Here is a 21,085-nt window from a genome sequence, read left to right on the forward strand (position 1 = left end):
TGTGAGTAAAAGCCTTTCATATTTCACTGGCTCTACATTTGGTGCAAAACGTTGATCAGGGTTAGTACTTCTTGGTCTTTTCCCTGTTCAATAAGTAGTGTCCATCTTTGTCTCTAAGTACTTTATTGAGGTTGAATACAATTTGGTCTGCTGTAAGCATGGATGTCCCAACTTTTGATGTTTCTTTAGTAGCTTATATAATTATTTTCCATCCTTTTCTAAATCTATGTCTATCCTGAACTTTGAAGTGTGTTTCCTCAGGCAGCAGGTGGCTGGGCTTTGTTTCCTGATCTGAGCTACTACTCTGTGCCTTTTACTGGGAGAGTTTAGTTCATTGATATTTAAGGAAACTTGACAGAAAGGCAATGATAGGGGCTATATAAAATATATGTATGTATATATATAATTGTTCTTTGAGTAGTTCATTTAGAGTCAGTTGTTAGCATGTATATTGTGAGTTTTATTTACTGTGAGAATATTTGTAACCCTCCCAACCACATAAAGAAGAGTTTGCTCAGTAGTCGACTTTAGGTGGAAAGTTTCTTACATTAATACTTTGAATATGTCATTCCACTCTTTTGCCTGGGTTGTTTTTTTTTTTTTTTTTTTTTTTTTTTTTTTTTGTTTTGTTTTGGTTTTGGTTTTTTGGGTCACACCTGGAGGTGCGCTCAGGGTTACTCCTGGCGGTCTGCTCAGAAATAGCTCCTGGCAGGCACGGGGGACCATATGGGACACCGGGATTCAAACCAACCACCTTTGGTCCTGGATCGGCTGCCTGCAAGGCAAACGCCGCTGTGCTATCTCTCCGGGCCCTGCCTGGGTTGTTTTAAATGGGAGATCTGGTTTGATATTTTTTATTGTGACCAAAGTGTATTACAAATCTTTCACTGCATCATTTATGGTACATAGTGACAATGAATGAGGGGCATTCCCACCACCAGTGCTGTCCTCCCTCCACCCCTGTTTCCAGCATATATGTATGTATCCCATATCTCCCCCCTTTTCCCTCAGAATGCTAGTGCAACTGGTCTTTACTTTACAGCTTGATTGAGCATCCATTCACTGTCATTGGGGATAAAAAGGATAAGAAAAAAGGGAGAGAGAAAGGGGAAGCCGCTGAACTCTGCTGGAACTCAGATGCCAGCACCCTTATCTGCCTGTCTTCTGAGCTGTGCTCCATTTTCGGCCTGATTTCATCCTGTGTGTGGCTCATCTGCTGACGGCTCGCCTTCCCTGGAGCCTTCCCTGGAGCTGAGCTTACACGCCCAGAAAGGGTGGAGCCAGAGGAGCAGGGCTGCTTTGCTTTGCTCCACGGCCGTGCACATCATTTAGCCAATGAATACAACCACAACATGTAGAAAATACACAATACAAGTAGAATACACAATACATGTAGACACATGTAGAGAATACACAATACAAGTGTGACAATGGGGAAACAACGCAGGCCATCGCCAGACATAGAGAATGATGATGGCAACTCTGATGACTTGAACATGACCAACCAACTAGTCAGTCTCTCAGATAAGGAGTTTAGAGTCGCAATATGGAAGATGTTCAAAGAACTCAAAGAAAGTATAGAAGAGAACACTAATAAGAATCAAGAGAATATTAAGATAGAAATCAGAAAACTCCAAACTGAAATAAAACTCAGTAGATGAATTGAAGAAAAACATGGTTGAGTTTTCCCACGGGTTAACAGCAACTGAGGATAGAATTAGTACACAGGATGATGAGATGAATAACAATTCCATACAGCAGAAAAAATTGGAAAAAGCCTTAAAGCAAATGATCAAACAATGGAAAACTTACTCAAAGAATGGGAACAGATGAAAATAGAAGTCTATGATAAGCTCAACAGAAACAACTTAAGAATCATTGGAGTCCCAGCGACCCAGGAAGAAATTCTCCAGGAAGAGTCAATGGTCAAGAACGTCATTAAAGAGAAACTACCAGAGCTAATGAATACATGCAATCAAATCCTGCATGCCTGAAGAGTGCCAACTAAAAGAGACCCCAGAAAAAACACCCCAAGACACATCCTAGTCACAGTGACGAATCCCACAGATAGAGACAGAATTCTGAAAGCAGCAAGATCGAAAAGAGAAATTACATTCAAGGGAACATCCTTGAGATTTACTGCAGACCTGTCACCAGAAACACCCAAGGCCAGAAGGCAGTGGTGGGACATAGTGACAAAACTCAATGAAATAAATACTTTCCCTAGAATACTGCACCCAGCAAAACTCACTTTCAGATTTGAAGGAACAATACATGGTTTCACAGACAAACAACAGCTCAGAAACTTTACAGACTTAAAACCATTCTTTTTTTTTTTTTGGTTTTTGGGCCACACCCGGTGACACTCAGGGGTTACTCCTGGCCATGCGCTCAGAAGTCGCTCCTGGCTTGGGGGACCATATGGGACGCCGGGGGATCGAACCGCGGTCCGTCCTAGGCTAGCGCAGGCAAGGCAGGCACCTTACCTCTAGCGCCACCGCCCCCCCAGACCTTAAAACCATTCTTAAAAGAAAAACTGAACGGCCTACTTTAAGACAAGACTGACCAACAGACACACCAATCTTCGATATAAAGAAGACACTAACTCCCAGGACAATTCTTTCTCTCAATGTCAATGGACTAAATGCACCAGTTAAGAGACACAGAGTGGCTAAATGGATCAAAAAAACTCAATCCAACCTTCTGCTGCCTACAAGAAACGCATCTGAATAGTCAGAACAAACATAGACTCAAAATAAAAGGCTGGAGGAAAATCATCCAAGCAAACAACACCCATAAAAAAGCTGGAGTGGCCATACTAATATCAGATGATGCAAACTTTATACTTAGGAAAGTTGTAAGGGGTAAAGATGGGCATTTTGGGCCGGGCGGTGGCGCTAAAGGTAAGGTGCCTGCCTTGCCTGCGCTAGCCTTGGACGGACCGCGGTTCGATCCCCCGGTGTCCCATATGGTCCCCCAAGCCAGGAGCTACTTCTGAGCACATAGCCAGGAGTAACCCCTGAGCATTACCGGGTGTGGCCCAAAAATAAAAAAAAAAAAGATGGGCATTTTGTATTAATCAAGGGATACGTACAGCAGGAAGAAGTCACCCTCCTAAACATATATGCACCGAATGAGGGGCCAGCAAGATATTTAATACAACTGTTGACAAATCTGAAAAATAAGATCAATAACAACACAATAATTGTGGGAGACCTCAACACGTCATTGTCAACACTTGACAGGTCTGAAACCCAACAAGAATATACTAGACTTGGAAAGAGAACTGGAAGAAAGAGGCCTAGTAGATATGTACAGGACACTCCACCCCCAGAAGCCCGGATACACATTCTTCTCTAATGTACATGGGACATCCTCCAGGATAGACTACGTGCTAGCACATAAAACATACCTCCATAATATCAAGAGGATAAAAATTTTGCAGGCTACCTTCGCTGACCACAAGGCCCTGAAATTATATGTGAACTACAAAGGGACACAGAAGAAAAACTTTAATATCTGGAAGTTAAACAGCCTAATACTGAATAACCAGTGGGTCCAAGATGAAATCAAAGAGGAAATCAAAACCTTCCTAGAAACAAATGACAATGGAGACACAAACTATCAGAACCTATGGGACACAGCAAAAGCGGTACTGAGAGGAAAATTTATAGCTTTGCAAGCACACATGAAGAAAGAAGAAGGGGCATACCTGAATAGCTTAATGACGCAGTTCATAGAATTAGAAAGTACTCAACAAAAGGACCCAAAAACAGAGAGACAGAAGGAAATAACAATGCTGAGAGCAGAAATCAATTAAGTGGAAACCCGAAAAACAATCCAAAAGATCAATGAAAGCAGAAGTTGGCTCTTTGAAAAAATAAACAAGGGCCCTGAGAGATAGCACAGCAGAGTTTGCCTTGCAAGCAGCCAATCCAGGACCTAAGGTGGTTGGTTCGAATCCTGGTGTCCTCCCTGCCTGCCAGGAATTTATTTCTGAGCAGACATCTAGGACTAACTCCTGAGCACCGCCGGGTGTGGACAAAAACAAAAAAAAAGAAAAAATAAACAAGATTTATAGACCACTGGCAAAACTAACAGAGAGAGAGAGAGAGAGAGAAGAAGAGAGAGAGAGAGAGAGAGAGAGAGAGAGAGAGAGAGAGAGAGAGAGAGAGAGAGAGAGACTTGATAACTCATTTTAGGAATGGAAAAGGAGAGCTCACTAGTGATATGGTAGAGATCCAAAGGGTAATCAGAAAATACTTTGAGAAACTCTATGCCACTAAAAATGAAAACCTGGAAGAAATGGATAAATTTTTGGACTCATAATTTTGGTCTTTTCTCTTACCTGTTCAATAAGCAGTGTCCATCTTTGTCTTTAAGTACTTTATTGAGGTTGAATACAATTTGGTCTGCTGTTAGCATGGATGTCCCAACTTTTGTTGTTTTTTTCAGTAGCTTATATGATTATTTTCCATCCTTTTATTCTAAATATATGTCTATCCTGAACTTTGAAGTGTGTTTCCTCAGGCAGCAGGTGGCTGGGTTTTGTTTCCTGATCTGAGCTGCTACTTTGTGCCTTTTGCTGGGAGAGTTTAGTCCACTGACATTTAAGGAAACTTGGTCAGAAAGGGCTCTTGAGCGATTATATTATGTGGGGTTGTTGTTGTTACAATTGGGTATTTGGTTTTTGTAATTGTTCTTTGAGTAGTTCATTTAGAGTCAGTTGTTAGTATGCATATTGTGAGTTCTGTTACTGTGAGAATGTTTGTAACCCTCCCAACCACATAAAAGAGAGTTTGCTCAGTAGTCAACTCTAGGTGGAAAGTTTCTATCATTAATACTTTGAATATGTCATTCCACTCTTTTGCCTGGGTTGTTTTAAATGGGAGATCTGGTTTGATTTTTTTTAATTTTTTTATTTTGAATTATGAGAACAAAAGATGAAAAGAAAGAGGACAAGGTAAAGTTACAGTGGAAGGACAATCACCCATAACATAATTCTCAGAAGTCCCCTTGCTGATATCTTAAGTTTGAACTTTCAGCCAAAGAACGTTAAGATAAATAAAACAGAATCCATGTACAATTACTTTGTCCCTCAAGTCCCCAGATTGTAACACATTATAATATTTCTTAACAGCACACAAGGCAATCTAAAGCCATAAAACTTACGTAACTTCTTAAACATTAGAGGCATAGTATTTTTTACATTTCCATGTACATGCATATTAGCTTAAGTTAACCTCAAATTTTAAGTGGTTTTTTTTTTTTAAGGATTAGAGTCAAAGGAGCACAGTAAAAACGGTGTTAGAGTGGCAATTGTTGTTTGCATAGGCCCACCAAAAATATGAGAGGCATGGAAAGGAATAACCTTGGCCTAAATACAAAGAGATCCTACCCCTGAAGTTTCCTGGCATAAGGCCAACTCTAGGCTCCAGGCAAGTTATCGTCCAATCCAAGACATTGTCCGTAATGCCAACACACTTTTCACATAGTCTCTGTTGTTGGTATCATGTTTCTGTATTAAAGATCCTGGAATCTGCATATCCTACATTGAAGTCATGATGTGGAGTGTCTTCTCGTTTTACCTCACCATTAAAGGGCAATGCAGGAAGCCCTGTCCTGGAAGCAAGTCGTTGTTGTCTTCTCAGTGTTAAAGGAAGTCTCTTTTGAGCAGGTCGATGTCTGAGCAGTGGTAGGGTCTTCCGTGGTAGAGGATTGCTTCCAGGTGATGTTATAGACAAACCTCACCATTAAGGGGCAATACAGCAAGCCCTGTCCAGTAAGCAGGTCATTGTTCTTGTTAAGTCTTCTCAGTGTTAAGGGAAGTCTCTTTTGAGTAGATCGATGTCAGAGCAGCTGTAGGGTCTTCCCTGGTAGAGGAATGCCTCCAGGTGATGTTGTATACAACCTTGGATGTTTTGTAGATGTCTTCTCTAGATCAAGGATGATTGGAGAATGCCCATTCTTCTGAGGCCTGAGCCAGGTCTTTATGTCAATGTTCAGGGTGTAAGGTCCCATTACACCACAAGATTGTGTGTTCCCATCTCTATTAGATAAGAACTTACTGGTATGTATAGTATTTTCCCATTTTAGTGTGCCCAAGCAAACAAGAAATAAAGCCTCGTGGCGCTATCAGAGTATATGGGGGCGTAAGAACATTTCCAACAATACCCATGACTTGGTTCAAACATAAGCATTAAACTGAGGGATTCTTTCACACCAAATTCCATATTGAGCAGTTTACAAAGAGAAGATAAAAAAAAATGGGGGAGGGGGCGCGATCGTCACTGTATAAGAAAATATTCAGCAAAAGTTATAGCCGTCAAAGAAAACACCCATAAAATGTTGAAAAGACATAAGTGTCCTTTTTATGTCTTTTAAAATAGTTGGGTGGGTGTTAACTCCAGGGCACCACTTTGGTCTGTGACTTAGGACTCTACAGTACTTAAGTTAGAAAGGGTAAATGAGGAGTAATGATGATAGGGGTTAAGGAAGTTAAAGAGGAATATGATCTTTTGAAGGGGTATGCAAAAGGGCAGAGTACAAAATGGACATTCTGCATACATAAAGACATAATTCAATGATAGTGAGTACTATTAATGTTTCTTGTGCGCGCGGGGTCTACCGATTTTGAAAATATAGACTGGGAAGAGATTACCAGTGACTTTAAGATGCTGGGAGGCCAGAAGTTCAGAGCCCCACCCAGACCCTTTCTAAGGAGATGAATGGATAATGGGGGAAAGCCTAGGGTACCTTCATGCTCCACCAAGGGACCCAACTCACCGGCTTGCCCAGGCATGTGGCCCAGAGAAGCCCTGGAGATCTGGAGCAAGGCGGTAGAGGGGTGCTGGGGTTACCAAGTCCCGTACCCCCCCCCCAGGCCTGGTTAAGAAGGCGTCTGGCATGGCAGGGGCCTGCCGAACCCCATACTGCTAGACTCCCGGCTCCCAGGAAGGAGAGAGATCCTTCGAGAAGCTGGGAGGCCAGAAGTCTAGCAGTATGTGGTTCGGCAGGCCCCGCCATGCCGGAGGCCTTCTTAACCAGGCCTGGGGTGGGTACGGGACTTGGGTAATCCCAGCACCCCTCTATCCCCTTGCTCCATATCTCCAGGGCTTCCCTGGGCCACATGCCTGGGCAAGCCGGTGAGTTGGGCCCCTTGATTTTTTATTGTGACCAAAGAGCATTATAAATCTTTCACTGCATCATTTATGGTACATAGTGACAATGAATGAGGGGCATTCCCACCACTAGTGCTGTCCTCCCTCCACCCCTGTTTCCAGCATATATGTATGTATCCCATATCTCCCTCCTTTTCCCCCAGAATGCTAGTGCAACTGGTCTTCACTTTACAGCTTGTTGTAGATTGAGCATCCATTCCATCGTCATTGGAGATAAAAAGGATAAGAAAAAAGGGAGAAAAAAATTTGGTAACAACTACCAAAAAAAGAAAGAAAAATGGAAGAAAAAAGAAAAAAAATGTACCCGGCAATTAAAAATAAAAATAAAAATAAATCACCTGACCACAAGAGTGAAAAAAAAAAGACAAAAGTGGAAGAAAAAAGAGAAGGAAAATAAAGCCAAAAATTAAAAAGTCAAAACAAAACAAGAAAAAGTAGGGGTGCTGGAGTTTGGCGTTCCCCGCACTTTTTTTTTCTTTTTTGCATAGGCACAGTAAGCACTGGGGAAGAAAGGGAATTCCCGTGGCCTAAGAGACTCAGGGTTTCTCCATCCTTGAAACATACCATTATGGAATCAACCTCTGGCTCCATATATACTCATTACTTCATCCCAAAGGCTTTTTTTTGTTGCCAGGAAACTTTCTTCTCAGTTGTGTGTGAGAAAATCAAGCCACTGTAGCTATTGCGATCTTGGTATTTGCGTGGGTCATAGATCAGGGTCTAGGATAGAGTCTTTACGGTTCTAGAGGTTCCTATCCATTGTTGTTGTGTTCAGTCTTCTTTAACACTTGCTCACTGTTTTTGTTCAGTCCCTAAGTCGAAGCCTAGGATATTATGGATCCAAAGGTTCTACTCAGTCTCTGTTGTCCAAGTTGGGCCTCTGCAATAAGAAATCTTGTTGTTGGGGCCAGAGAGATAGCAGGGAGGTAAGGCGTTTGCCTTTCATGCAGGAGTTCATCGGTTCGAATCCCGGTGCCCCATATGGTCCCCTGTGCCTGCCAGGAGCAATTTCTGAGCCTGGAGCCAGAAATAACCCCTGAGCACTGCTGGGTGTGACCCAAAAACCACAAAAAAAAAGAAAAAAGAAATCTTGTTGTTTATGTTGCTTTTTGTTGCTTTTGTTGTTGTTGTTGTTGTTGTTGTTGTTTTATGAGTCCTGGGCTACAGCCTAGGGTAGGGTTTTCCTTATTGGTCCCAAGGTAGGTTCTGTTCAGTCACGGTTGTCAAAGTCAGTGTTCTGTTGTTGGTGCTCTCATTTTTCACAGTTTAAAGGACGATACCTCTTCTGATTTCCATTTAGTGTTAGGTGATGTGATAGGACAACCTGGTCTTAGGTCAAGTTGTCCTTTCCTTGTTGTCATATCAAAACTGGCACAAGTTGGTGCCAGAGCAGTGTTATAAATCTCCCAATGGAGCTTAGTTCCTGGTGGTGTTGCCCGGAGCTGTATCAGTTCAACATCTGGGATCTGGGGTTTGGGATTGGACTAACAGTGTCCAATCTCCTGGAGACTGCATTGTATCCACATGACACATGTTCAGGATGGGAGGCACCCTTCTGCTGTAAAAAGTGTGAGTTCTCATCCCTAGAAGATTAGATCTTGTTTCTGTGTCTATGGTTTTCCCTTTTTTACTGTACCCATACAAAACCGTATGGTGTCATACAGTGTTGCTGGCGCTATTCTGGACAGGCTGTACACACAGTCTCTGTGGTCTGGTTTTGATCTGAGCTTTTATCCCAGTCAAGGCTTTTTGTTCCAAGCAGCACCAAAACTGGTAAGGGTAGAGAAAAAAAATGTACACATTAAAATAGAACAAATAAATAAAACTGAGTTAAAAAGAAAAGTTACTCGAATAAAACAAGTGGTGGAGGAGGCTACCTGTATATTTAGGAATACACATCTTAAGATGCATTATTATACAGGTATTGAGCATCCATAGGCAATATAAGACTCCCAATTAGGTCTTTTGATATATTCTTGTGGGGAGTTGAGTTTGAGACATGTTTTGCGGCATTACAGAACCCTCTAGTGTCCTTGAGCTGGGGGTTTTGCTGAAGCTGATTCCTGTATCATGCAATATTCCACGATTTGGTGGGGGGTTGAGAGAGGCCATCAAGCATGAGTCAGCAGGTGTACTGGTTGTAGTTCTTTGCTGAGGCATGAGAACAGGGACCCAGAGGGTGTCTTTCACTGAGGCGCTGGAAGGTGGTCTGTTGGGGCAGGAGGTCAGGAGGAGATAGGAACTAAGGGTAAAGAGGATTAAATTAGGGGAAGATAAAGGATCAGGATTGGAAAGGGAGGGGTAGAAGAGACATAGGAGTAGGGGAGAGGCAATGATTGGGGCTATATAAAATATATCTATGGATATATATACTATATATATATATATATGAATTGTTTATGGTTACGGCTTGGAGTTCGTACAGAAAGTCACATCCACATAAAGGCTGACTTTAAAGATCTATTTGAGTATTATCCAAATCGTTGGCATTCCGTCTTCTTTCCTAGGAACTGTCTAGAATAAAGAACACTTTTAGGTAATGCTTTAAAAGTATATTTGTCATGCGGGCACAAATGCTTTTCAAATGGTTTTGAAAACGAGTATAAGTAAGAAAAGACACTGACTAGTCTGGCATAGGGGGATCTGTGTCTCCTGGACTATGTGGTCAGTGCAGAAGGCCTTTGGCCAGCTGTCTGCACAGATTCCCGGGCATGCCAGTAGAAGAGGAGCAGAAATTCTGACATGTGGAGTCTTCTGTAGCCTCCCTCTCCAGTTTGAAAATGCATAGGGGAGGAGTTTGATTTGGTTTGATTTTTATATTTTCTGTATACTTAAGGTTAGGGTTAACCCTACCCTAACCATGACCTAACCTCTACTGCTTTAAAGAGTCCATCTCTCTGTTGATTTGTTTGTGTTTTTGCCATATGGATATGCCTTGCTGCTTTTCTGGTGAGGTCTATTTTTTTGTACTTTCTTTGCCTCTGATTTCTTTTGCCTCTGTATAGCAGCCTCTTTCCAGAGAGTTGAAATTTCTCTGTTGTTACCTCCCTCACTGTTTGTTGTTCTTTCACTTTTTCCTTCCATTAGCATTCTTATCATTCAGAGATCATTTCTTTTGTCTTTGTTCAATAAGTACCTTACATTTTCTTTCAGTGATTTGTCTGTCCTCTTTTGACTTCTTTATTAATGCTGGCTTGCATTTTGTATTGAACTTTTTACAATTCTCCAACTGTGTATATCTGATATTTTGGCTGATAACGTATTTTTTATTTCCTTCAATTTAATTTGCATGGAATCTGTCATGTTCTGAAAGAGTCCTTGAATTGGTTGAATTGTTCATCCATAGATATCTTATGTTTGCCAGCTAGTGATTCCTTGTTTTTTGTTGCTGAATCATTAAGTGTTGATTTTAGGTCCTCATTTATAAGATCAGCTGTTATGGTGGATTTGGAAAATTGCCAGGATTTCTCTCTAAACCCAACTACAGGTGTCTTAGATAGTCCATTGTTCTTTGCATTTGGTAGGTTAGAATGCTGCAGTTTCAGGGTGTTTAAGAAAGTGATCTATTGAATGGATTTTATAAAACTTGGCTAGCGGTATATCTGTTTTAGAGTTTCTTTTTCTTTTCTTTTCTTTTTTTTTTTTTTGTTTTTTGTTTTTTGGGCCACACCCGGCATTGCTCAGAGGTTACTCCTGGCTGTCTGCTCAGAAATGGCTCCTGGTAGGCACGGGGGACCATATGGGACACCGGGATTCGAACCAACCACCTTTGGTCCTGGATAGGCTGCTTGCAAGGCAAACGCCGCTGTGCTATCTCTCCAGGCCCAGAGTTTATTTTTCTAAACAAGCGAGGTTATCTGAGTATGATAAAAAAATTGCAAAATAATAGGCTGAAGCAGTGGCGCAGGGGTAAAGCATCTGCTTTGCCCACACTAACCTAGGATGGACCTTGGTTCGATACCCCGGCATCCCATAGCATCCCCAAAGCCAGGAGTGATTTCGGAGTACATAGCCAGGAGTGACCCCTAACATCACTGTGTCTGGCCCAAAAACAAAAACAAAAAAATTGCAAACTAATTTATTGGTTTGTTCAACTGGGTTTTGAGGTATATATTTTCCAGGGCATAGTGCTAGGTCCAGTCAGTCTGGAAATATATGGTATGACTTGAAATGTACTTAAGCAAATGCACTAATATCCTTGTAGTTTTGGAAAAGGAGGGTTGATGGGAGGGACCAAAGGGTCCCTGTCACCACTCGGCCACAGACCAGAAATCCTGAAAAGCCATATGATAATAGGGGAATCAGGACCAGCAGCTCCAGGCTCCTCTTTTTAAGACACATTTAGGTTTTGGTGGTTCTTGGTTTTGTTCCTGGCTTTTCACTCCTTGCTCAATCCCCGAGGGACTAAGGGAAGTACTGTGGGCTCTCCCTCAGTTAGATTCTTATTTTAATCTATTCTCATCTCTGTGATAACCACCATGCATATGGAGAGCAGTGATTCTGTTCTTCATTTGTTTGATGATTTGGCCATTTTCCTAAGGGATCCAAACTCCTGCATGGACTGCTGTTCCCTTCATTGTCTCTAACCCAAGATTGTCCTCCTGCAGCAGGATATTTTGGAGTAAAGTCTGTGCTAATATCCCGGTTAGAACGAGGAGTCCTGGAGAGGCTGCAACGAAGCCTGTTTGCCGGTGAGTGGGGAAAGAGCCTACTGGGCTTAGGATTTGTTTTGGATATGGATTATAATGGGCCTGTGTGAGATGAGGGTCCTGAGCTGGGGCCTTGGAACTCCAGAGCATTGGTGCATGACCTCTCTTACTTCCTTTCAATTCCCTTGATGCTGAGTTCCAGAATAATCTGCAGCTTTGCTGTTTTGCCTTTTCTCTTACTGGTTCCATGTCTGTAGGTGTTTAGAACAGATCATGCAATTCCTTCACTCACTGTTTGTTCTCTCAGTGTGGTTGCACAGCTTCATGTTGGGGTGCCCTTCTCAGGCCCCTCTGTCGTTTTTCTTTACTGTGACCTTTGCCCTTAGATCATTATGGGGATTTTCATATCCCCAAGGAAGTGATTTTCTTTCCTTTTATTTTGAGGTTCCCTCAGTGATAAAAGTTGGGGATAATCCTGGCCTCATGCTTCAGGAATTCCACCTGGTGGATTTGGGGTGATGGAAATTGAACTTGTGTCAACCTCGAGTCATACACCCTCCTGCTGTTCTTTCCCTCTGGCCCACTTCGAAATATATTGTTGTCCGTATTATAAACCATTTATGAGCAGGCCCAGCAGAGAACTAATGTAGATTTTGCCAAGCTCCTCACTGTGGTGATCCCTACCTGTCTTGCCTTTTCATATCAGCTTATTTAGTACTTGAAAACAGCATGTATTCACTCCACCTATGTTGCTGCTTTAACCAGGGTACATAAACTAATTTTTTTCTAACCTACTACTTCCAACTAATCCATATGTAAAAAAGTTTTTATTTAAGCACCATATTTACAGAAATGTTCACAGTTGAACTGTACACTACCCTTCACCAGTGCAACTTTTCTGGCTTCAGTTCCCTCATGTCCATCCCCCAGAATACTCCGCTTCTGTCTAAGACTGTCATTCTGTTTCTCTCACAATCATTATCATGCTAGTAGTGCACTTATTCCTCTGTTCTCTCTGCTCCTTGTGGCAAGATTCATACCATGAATTTGTCCTGCGGACTCTTTCTATTGTTTGTCTATTATGTCTGGATATTATTACCTAACTCTAAAAGTCCCTCAACAAAGTAAGTCCAAAAGTGCCGGGTTAGAGGTTAAAGCCACTGCATAGTGAATAGGGATGTTTGCCGTTCATGCAGGAAACTAGCTTCAATCATTGGCATCTTGTATGGTCTTCCCTAGCCAGCTGGAGTACTTGCTGAGTGAAAACAAAGAGTATTCTCTGAGTTCTATGATATGGCACAAAAACAAAGAAAAGTTACTAGATACGCACTTTATGTATTTTTCAAGATTTGGTGAATGCAGCTGGAATTAAAAAAAGCACAATTTAGGGGCCAGAGGTATAATACAGCATTCCATACTGTTTTTCAAGGCTGCCAGGAGTAATCCCAGAGCAGAGACACGGATAGGGTCCTCCAGGTGTGGCCACAAAGGACAGCCAAACAGATAAAGCCAGTAGACTATTTAGGATCATGAAGATTTTATCTTGCTTTATCAACAAAATAAGCAAAGCTAGGAGAACAGATTTTAGCAGGAGATAGAACTATGGTCAGAAAGCCTTGTGAACATCTGCTCTGACCAATAACTTTCTCTTTCAGCAGATCTCAAGCCAGACATCCATCCTTGTCCCTTCTGTTCTCTCACCTTCTCCAGTCAGAACTTCCTCAATCGTCACATGAAACGAAGTCATCCCTCTTGGATCCTCCTGGGAACATCTGCAAGAAGGCACCTTCAATCAGAGAATTCCTATCCATGTGATCAGAACCAATGGCAGGAACATTCTGATCTATATAATGATAAACCAAAGAATGACATACTTGAAAGTCAAAAGCACCAAGAAAGCTCCATACATTTGGCTAATAGGCATGAAAGAATTTCAATAGCCTTTTCTAAACTATTTAGCAGTCAAATTGATAGCTGTCATAAACAGATGACAGTGGAGGAAGACATTAACACAGACCTGAAAGGAAATCCAAAGGACACAGGTGGAGTAGTTCCAGGGATACACTTGCCAATAATTTTAAGAAACAAGTACGTAAGACCTGGGCAAGGCTTCAGTGATGGATCGAATCTCATCACACATCATATGGCTCACACAGGGGAGAAATTCCATGTTTGTAAGGAGTGTGGGCGTGGCTTCAGTCACAGGTCAAGTCTTATCACACACCAGAGAAAACACACAGGGGAGAAGCCTTATGTTTGCAAGGAGTGTGGGCGGGGCTTCAGTTATAGGAAAAGTATCATCACACACCAGAGGACACATACAGGGGAGAAGCCCTACGTTTGCAAGGAGTGTGGACGAGGCTATGCTCAGAGGTCACATCTTATCGAACACCAGCGCACACACACAGGGGAGAAGCCCTATGTTTGCAATGAGTGTGGGCGTGCCTTTAGTCTGAGGAAATATCTTATTGCACACCAGAGCATACACACAGGGGAGAAGCCCCATGTTTGCAAGGAGTGTGGACGAGGCTTCGGTCAGATGTCAAGTCTTATTGCACACAAGAAAACTCACACAGGGGAGAAGCCCCATGTTTGCAAGGAGTGTGGACAAGGCTTTGTTCGGAGGTCTTATCTTATTGCACATCAGAAGACACACACAGGGGACAATCCCCATGTTTGCAAGGAGTGTGGGCGTGGCTTCCTTCTGAGGTCAATCCTAATCACACACCAGAGGACACACACAGGGGAGAAGCCCTATGTTTGCAAGGAATGTGGGCGTGCCTTCAGTCAGATGGCAGGTCTCATCAGACACCAGAGCGAACACACAGGGAAGAAGCCCCATGTTTGCAAGCAGTGTGGACGAGACTTTTATCGGAGGTCATATCTTATTGCACACCAGAGGACACACACAGGGGAGAAGCCCCATGTTTGCAAGGAGTGTGGACGGGGCTTTGTTGATAGGTCATATCTTACTGTACACCAGAAGACACACACGGGGGAAAAGCCCCATGTTTGCAAGGAGTGTGGGCGTAGATTTGGTCTGAGGAAATATCTTAAAGTACACCAGAGGATACACACAGGGGACAAGACCCATGTTTGCATGGAGTGTGGGCGTGGCTTCCTTCAGAGGTCAATTCTAATCACACACCAGAGGACACACACAGGGGAGAAGCCCCATGTTTGCAAGGAGTGCGGCCGAGGCTTCAGTCAGAGGTCAGGTCTCATCACACACCAAAGTATACACACAGGGGAGAAGCCCCATGTTTGTAAGGAGTGTGGGCGTGGCTTTAGGCTGAAGACATATCTTACTGCACACCAGGGGACACACACAGGGGAGAAACCCCATGTTTGCAAGGAGTGTGGGCGTGGCTTCCTTAGGAGGTCTATTCTAATCACACACCAGAGGACACACACAGGGGAGAAGCCCCATGTTTGCGAGGAGTGCGGCCGTGGCTACAGTCAGAGGTCAGGTCTCATCACACACCAAAGCATACACACAGGGGAGAAGCCCCATGTTTGCAAGGAGTGTGGGCGTGGCTTTAGGCTGAAGAAATATCTTACCGCACACCAGAGCACACACACAAGGGAGAAGCCTCATATTTGCGAGGAGTGTGGACGAGGCTTCGGTCAGAGGTCATATCTTATGGAACACCAGAAGAGACATAGGAGAAAACCCATGTTGACAAGGAGTGTGGGCTTGGCTTCCTTAAGAGGTCAATTCTAATCACACACCAGAGGACACACACGGGGGAGAAGCCCCATGTTTGCAAGGATTGTGGGTGTGGCTTCAGTCATATGTCAGGTCTCATCACACACCAGAGGAAACGGGAGAAGCCCCATGTTTGTAAGGAGTGTGAGTGGCTTCAGTCAAGGTCAATCTTATCACACACCAGAGGACACAAAGGGGAGTGAGCCCATGCTTACAGAGAATGTGGGGAAATTTACAGAGGTCTCATCAGACACCAGATGACACACACATCAGAGAAACTCTGTGTTTGCAAGTTGTGTAGTCAAGGCTTCAATGGGTAGTCAAGGTTCATAACAAATCAGACATCAGAAAAAAGGCCCCATCTTGAAAGGTGTTGTGGGCAAGGCTTTACTCAGATCAAGTTTCCTCACACACCAGAGGATACATACAGGGTAGAAGCCCTATGTTTGCAGAGTGAGCGAGGCTTTATTGTGAAGACAAATCACACCACAGAATACACACGGGAGAAGCCCTATGTTTGCAGGCAGTGGACGAGACTTTAAGGACATGGGAGAAACTCAATGCTTCCATAGAGTATATGCGAGTCTTCTGCCAGATTTTGCATCTCATCACATGACATAAGACACACGTTAGAATGCTGAAGTTTGAAAGGTGATTAATGAAAAGTCACTTCATAGCATCCACTGAGAATAAATGCAGCCAACAAAAGTCTACAGTGTATTTAGGAAGATGGCTGGGGCAGAGATCTGATGTCAAAAAACTTAGTTTTCTGCAATATAAAATGCCAGACACCAAACCCTAATATGGAATTCAGTAGGAGAAACTAGTATGGTGTGGCCAGAGTACATAACCTATCCTAAGACATTGGCTAGCCCCAGAGCCCAACGTAATACCACAGTGTCCTATCATTCAAACATTCCAGGAAGCTTGTGACATCCTTGAAACTTCACTTTTAGGCGTTTCTGTGCTCCTTATGTAAAGATGGCATGTAAAGATTACCCACAAGATGACCTCTGTAATGCAGGCTGTTCCATCCTGCTTTCTCTCCATCCCCTGTAAAAACATGCTTAAAAGGAGTCTTTTGCTGTTCAATAAAGGGGACTTGATAAGACTCTTTTACTTGGTCTCCTCTTCTTTCCCCCCATTCTCTTTTAAGGCTGGGACCCCTCTACACCCGCGAATAACCTGTCCTGCAGGCCAGGACAAGTGGTGCCCCACGTGGACCTAGAGTATGGACCCCCCCACCCCCAGTCGGCTGAAACCATGTCGACCTCGAGGGCCTGATCGTAAGACGCCAGCAAAACCCCATCAGGACAGCGTGGACAGGTAGAAAATCTGCGCAAAACCCCTGCAGGGTGGTGTGGACAAATTCATGCACGTTTACATTTCTGTCCCATCAGAATGGGTCAATATTTGTCTCAGGCTGCCTTTGTCAAGAAACTGAAGGCATCTCTCAGGGAAAGAAGTGTTAGGGTTTAGAGAAAGGAAATTGTTTTTGTATTCATAACAAGTGCCCATAATTTATCATAACTGGCCCAGAAAATGGCAAAAGTGGGCCAAGAAATATTCTAATGGAGGAAGGCAAAGTATGTTACAAATACCATCTTTAGTGACCCCAAGAAACAACTTTCTGTAGCTGAATTTTGCTCGCACTCTTTGTCTCACACTGCCTCTGGAGCCGCCTCTAGGGCAAGCTCTGAGACCCCCCTCCATCCCTTCCCAAATGTGATCATTCCTGTCATACGAGTCCTTCGCCTTCTGTTGCAGATGATCTCCCCCTCCCCCGCCTAAACATCTTTACCTCACTCTGTCTTTTCCCCCTGAGGAGCCCCTTGGTCCAAGGGATACCCAAACCTTGGAGAATGAGACTGCCCATTATGGCCGTGACCAGCCGTTTTAAGTGACTGCACCATTACAGCCTCCTCCATATCCTCCATTCAGGATTTTTGTGCCCCGACCTTCATTGATCCACCCCTCTTAAGGCTATAGAAAAGGAATTACTTGGTCAAATTGAAGATCTTAAAGGAATTTTGAGAACAGGTTGCTTCCCTTAATTTGCTAGTTTCTGCCCTTTAGGCTTTCCCTCGCCCTCCTGAATCTAAAGTTGTCTGTCCTATGCTCACCCGACCCAAGGGCCAGTCCCCTCTCTTGAGGAGCCCCTAGAGGCTGGACCTCACCGACCCAGGGTCGCATTACCAGAGGGAGAGGCTGATGAGGGTGAGGCCGAGGGCCGTGAGGCAGAAACCGCCGCCGCGGTGCCTGCAGATAATCACGATGCCCAGTGAACCGGAGAATTAGAGAATATCAGCAGCTAAGCCATAAAACCTTGCGAGACCCACAATTTGCTGTTAAAACTTATGGGCCTAATGCGCCCTTTACTCAGTGCATTCTCCATACCCTTTCAGCTCCCATGTGAATGGATTAAAGTTACCTGTGCTGTCCTTACCAGAGCCCAATTTCTTACTTGGCGGGCCAAATTCTTGGAGAGTTGCTAAAGCATTGCTACCAAAACCCAGGGCCTCAGGGCACCCCCTGGTAGTATGAACAACTATGTGGACAAGGTCGCTTCTCTTCTAAGGATATGCAGAAGTGCGTGTCCACAGGGATGTTAGCCCAAACCACCACTGCGGCCCTGGGGGCCTGGAGGGCACTCCCTTTTAAAGGGTTGGCAGTAACCCCATCACCAAAATTGTGTAAAGTGCTCAAGAGGATTATAGTAAATTTGTTAATTGCCTGCTGGAAGCAGCTGAAAGAGCTTTGGGGAAAGAGGCTATTAATAATAAGGATAAGATCTTAAATGTAGTGATCCGAATGTGTAGTGAGGCTGATCCCTTTGCCCATAAGGTTTCTCAGGCGGTTCACTTGGCCATCAGGGCCACCTTTAATCAAGCAGCCAACAAAGAATGCTTTAAGTGTGAAAAAATGGGACTTTTTTTTGCCTATTCCCCGGGGGAAAGGAACCACCCTCCAACCTTGCAGGCTGCTTGGCTCCTGGTGCCAGCCTCAGTCTGCCCCCACTGCAAGTGCGCCAACATTGGGCCAATACTTGCCATTCTAAAACAAATGCGGCTGGAAATCCTCTGCCTTCCCTTCAGGGAAACGGGCAAAGGGGCCAGCCCCGGGTCCCTCTATTAGCCTCCTTCCTGCTGGCATCAGGGAACAACCAGCAGGTCTCCCCACAGTCCAAGCAACTCCAGGAAGTGCCAGACTGGACCTGTGTGCCTCCACCGCAACAATATTAAAACCTGAAGATGGTGTATAACTAATATCCACTGGCATTTTTAAAACCCCCGCTACCAACACATTTTGCCTGGTCAGCATTTAGCTCAGGCCTTGCCACTCCCACTTGATACCTCCACACCAGCCATAGACCAACCCAGTGTTGGTCTGAGGTTGGTCAACTCATAATCAGGTTCCTCTGACATCTATTGGGTCAGAACCATAAGCAAGGCCAGATCCTCCCCTAAAAATTAAAATTGAGGGCCTGGAATTTATAGGCCGTCTTGATTCTGGGGCAGATACAACATGTATGTCCCCTTATCAGTGGTCACCCTCCTGGCCTGCCTTCCCTACCACCGATGGCGTCTCCGGTGTGGCAGGACAAGCCAGAGAAGTCTTGCAAAGCACCAGGGAATTAACCTGGGAGGATGAGGATGGTGATAAAGGCACTATGAGATCTTACATTGTGCCTGCCCTGCCTGTTAACTTGTGGGACCGAGATGTTTTAGAACAAATGAAAGTCTATATGATTAAATGTAAAAACAAAGCTGTTATACAACAAATGATTGCTCAGAGCTATTCTTCTAACAAGGGCTTAGGTAAATATCAACAAGGAATTGTAGAACCTATTATCTCCTCTCCCAAAAATGATCATCCAGAATTAGGCTTTAATAACCCATTTCCATGACAGCCACTGCTTCACCTGCACCCCAGGCAGACCAAAATCCTTGGCTTAATGATGAACCAGTCTGGGTGGACCAGTGGCCCCTCCCTTCTGTGAAACTGTCTGAATTAACGGAGCTAGGGCAGAAGCAACATTGCTGCGGGACACATTCAGTCTTCCAATTCATCTTGAAATACCCCAACTTTTGTTATTCAAAAGAAATCTGCAAAGTGGCATAATCTTTTTTTTTTTTTTTTGGTTCTTGGGTCACACCCGGCGGTGCTCAGGGGTTATTCCTGGCTCCATGCTCAGAAATTGCTCCTGGCAGGCACGGGGGACCATATGGGATGCCGGGATTCGAACTGATGACCTTCTGCATGAAAGGCAAACGCCTTACCTCCATGCTATCTCTCCGGCCCCATCTTGCATAATCTTAAAGCAATTAATAAGACCATAATCCACATGGGTGCTTTGCAACCCGGACTCCCCTCCCCTATTGCCATTCCTGTAGGATTTTTTAAAACTAGTTATTAATATAAAAGATTGCCTTTTTTTCCCATTCCTTTACATCCTGCTGATTGTAAAGCAATTTTAGTCTCACGGTGATTAACTGTGCTGACCCCTCCCCGCATTATCAATTGAAGTTTCTGCCTCAAAGCATGGCTAACAGCCCTACACTTTGTCAAATATATGTAGCACAGGTAATGAATTTTGCAAAAAAAAATTTTGGAAAGAAACCTAATTATCTTATTCAACCTTATAATAAAACAACACATTAACTGGCTGATGCAAAATACAAATAACTGGCCTTTTGACATGTGCCTCCTTTTACAAAAAAGTTGATATTCATTATTCAGCAAATAAGTTTATACAGTTTTTTAAAAGATGCATGTTTGTATTTTTCCCATTATAACAAAATCCTCTCCTATTAATAATGCAAATGTCATAATTATGAATGGGTCCTCTAGTGAAAACGCTGCCTATATAATTAATGATGTGTTCATTATAATATCCACTAATCACTTCTGCACAGGGTAAAATTATGAGGTTTTAAAAGTGTCTAAAAATGTCATAATGAGCCTTTTAATCTATGCCGAGGTAGTCTATATATGGCATATTCTATACCTGTATCGGAGACAGTAAGTTTCTGTGTAGTCAAAACACAGAAAAAAAATTTGAAGAGAATATCACCTCACCTTTAAAGTTGGTAAAAATTGGCTTAAGTCCAGCAGAAATAGTCTGTGTGTGTCTTTGTAGTAACAAGTTTGATTGCTCTGCTACAGGTGGCAAATAGTGGTGGAGGTATAAAATAATAAAAAAAAAATCAGCAACTCTGTTCATGTGGAATTTATAATAAGAATTGTCAGATTTGTTTGTGAGTTAAATTATGAGGCATGAGTGTGCCTTTTCTAAAAGCATTTGTATAATTAAGCTTTGTGCATTGGGTGGTGTAAAGTAATTATTAACATATTGGAAATTAGAAAACCTTCTAAATTCAGGTTTGTAAGGGTTAAAAAATTCTCTGGGGAGAAAGAGCAAGAGGGAGATAAGGGCACTAAACTTTCTTTGTTTATGCCTCTCAGGAATTTTAAAGCAAGATAACAACTCTATCACTTTTAATAACAGATTATTAGTAAAAGAAAAACTTTTGGTGTTTTTAAAT

General features: G+C 43.2%; 1 protein-coding gene across 1 annotated transcript in view; it reads left to right on the top strand.

The window, feature by feature from the left end:
• The window catches only part of LOC125997947 (zinc finger protein 345-like), a 122,279-nt gene extending 105,556 nt beyond the window's left edge, over positions 1 to 16,723 (top strand). The window contains exons 2-3 of the mRNA XM_049766128.1: positions 13,486 to 15,295; positions 16,696 to 16,723. Of these exons, the coding sequence (XP_049622085.1) occupies positions 13,486 to 15,295; positions 16,696 to 16,723 (1,838 nt within the window). The remainder of the gene's footprint in view (positions 1 to 13,485; positions 15,296 to 16,695) is intronic.
• Positions 16,724 to 21,085: the final 4,362 nt, after the last annotated feature.

Source organism: Suncus etruscus, chromosome 20, assembly GCF_024139225.1.
Source record: "Suncus etruscus isolate mSunEtr1 chromosome 20, mSunEtr1.pri.cur, whole genome shotgun sequence".
In the NCBI taxonomy this organism is placed as follows: domain Eukaryota; kingdom Metazoa; phylum Chordata; class Mammalia; order Eulipotyphla; family Soricidae; genus Suncus; species Suncus etruscus.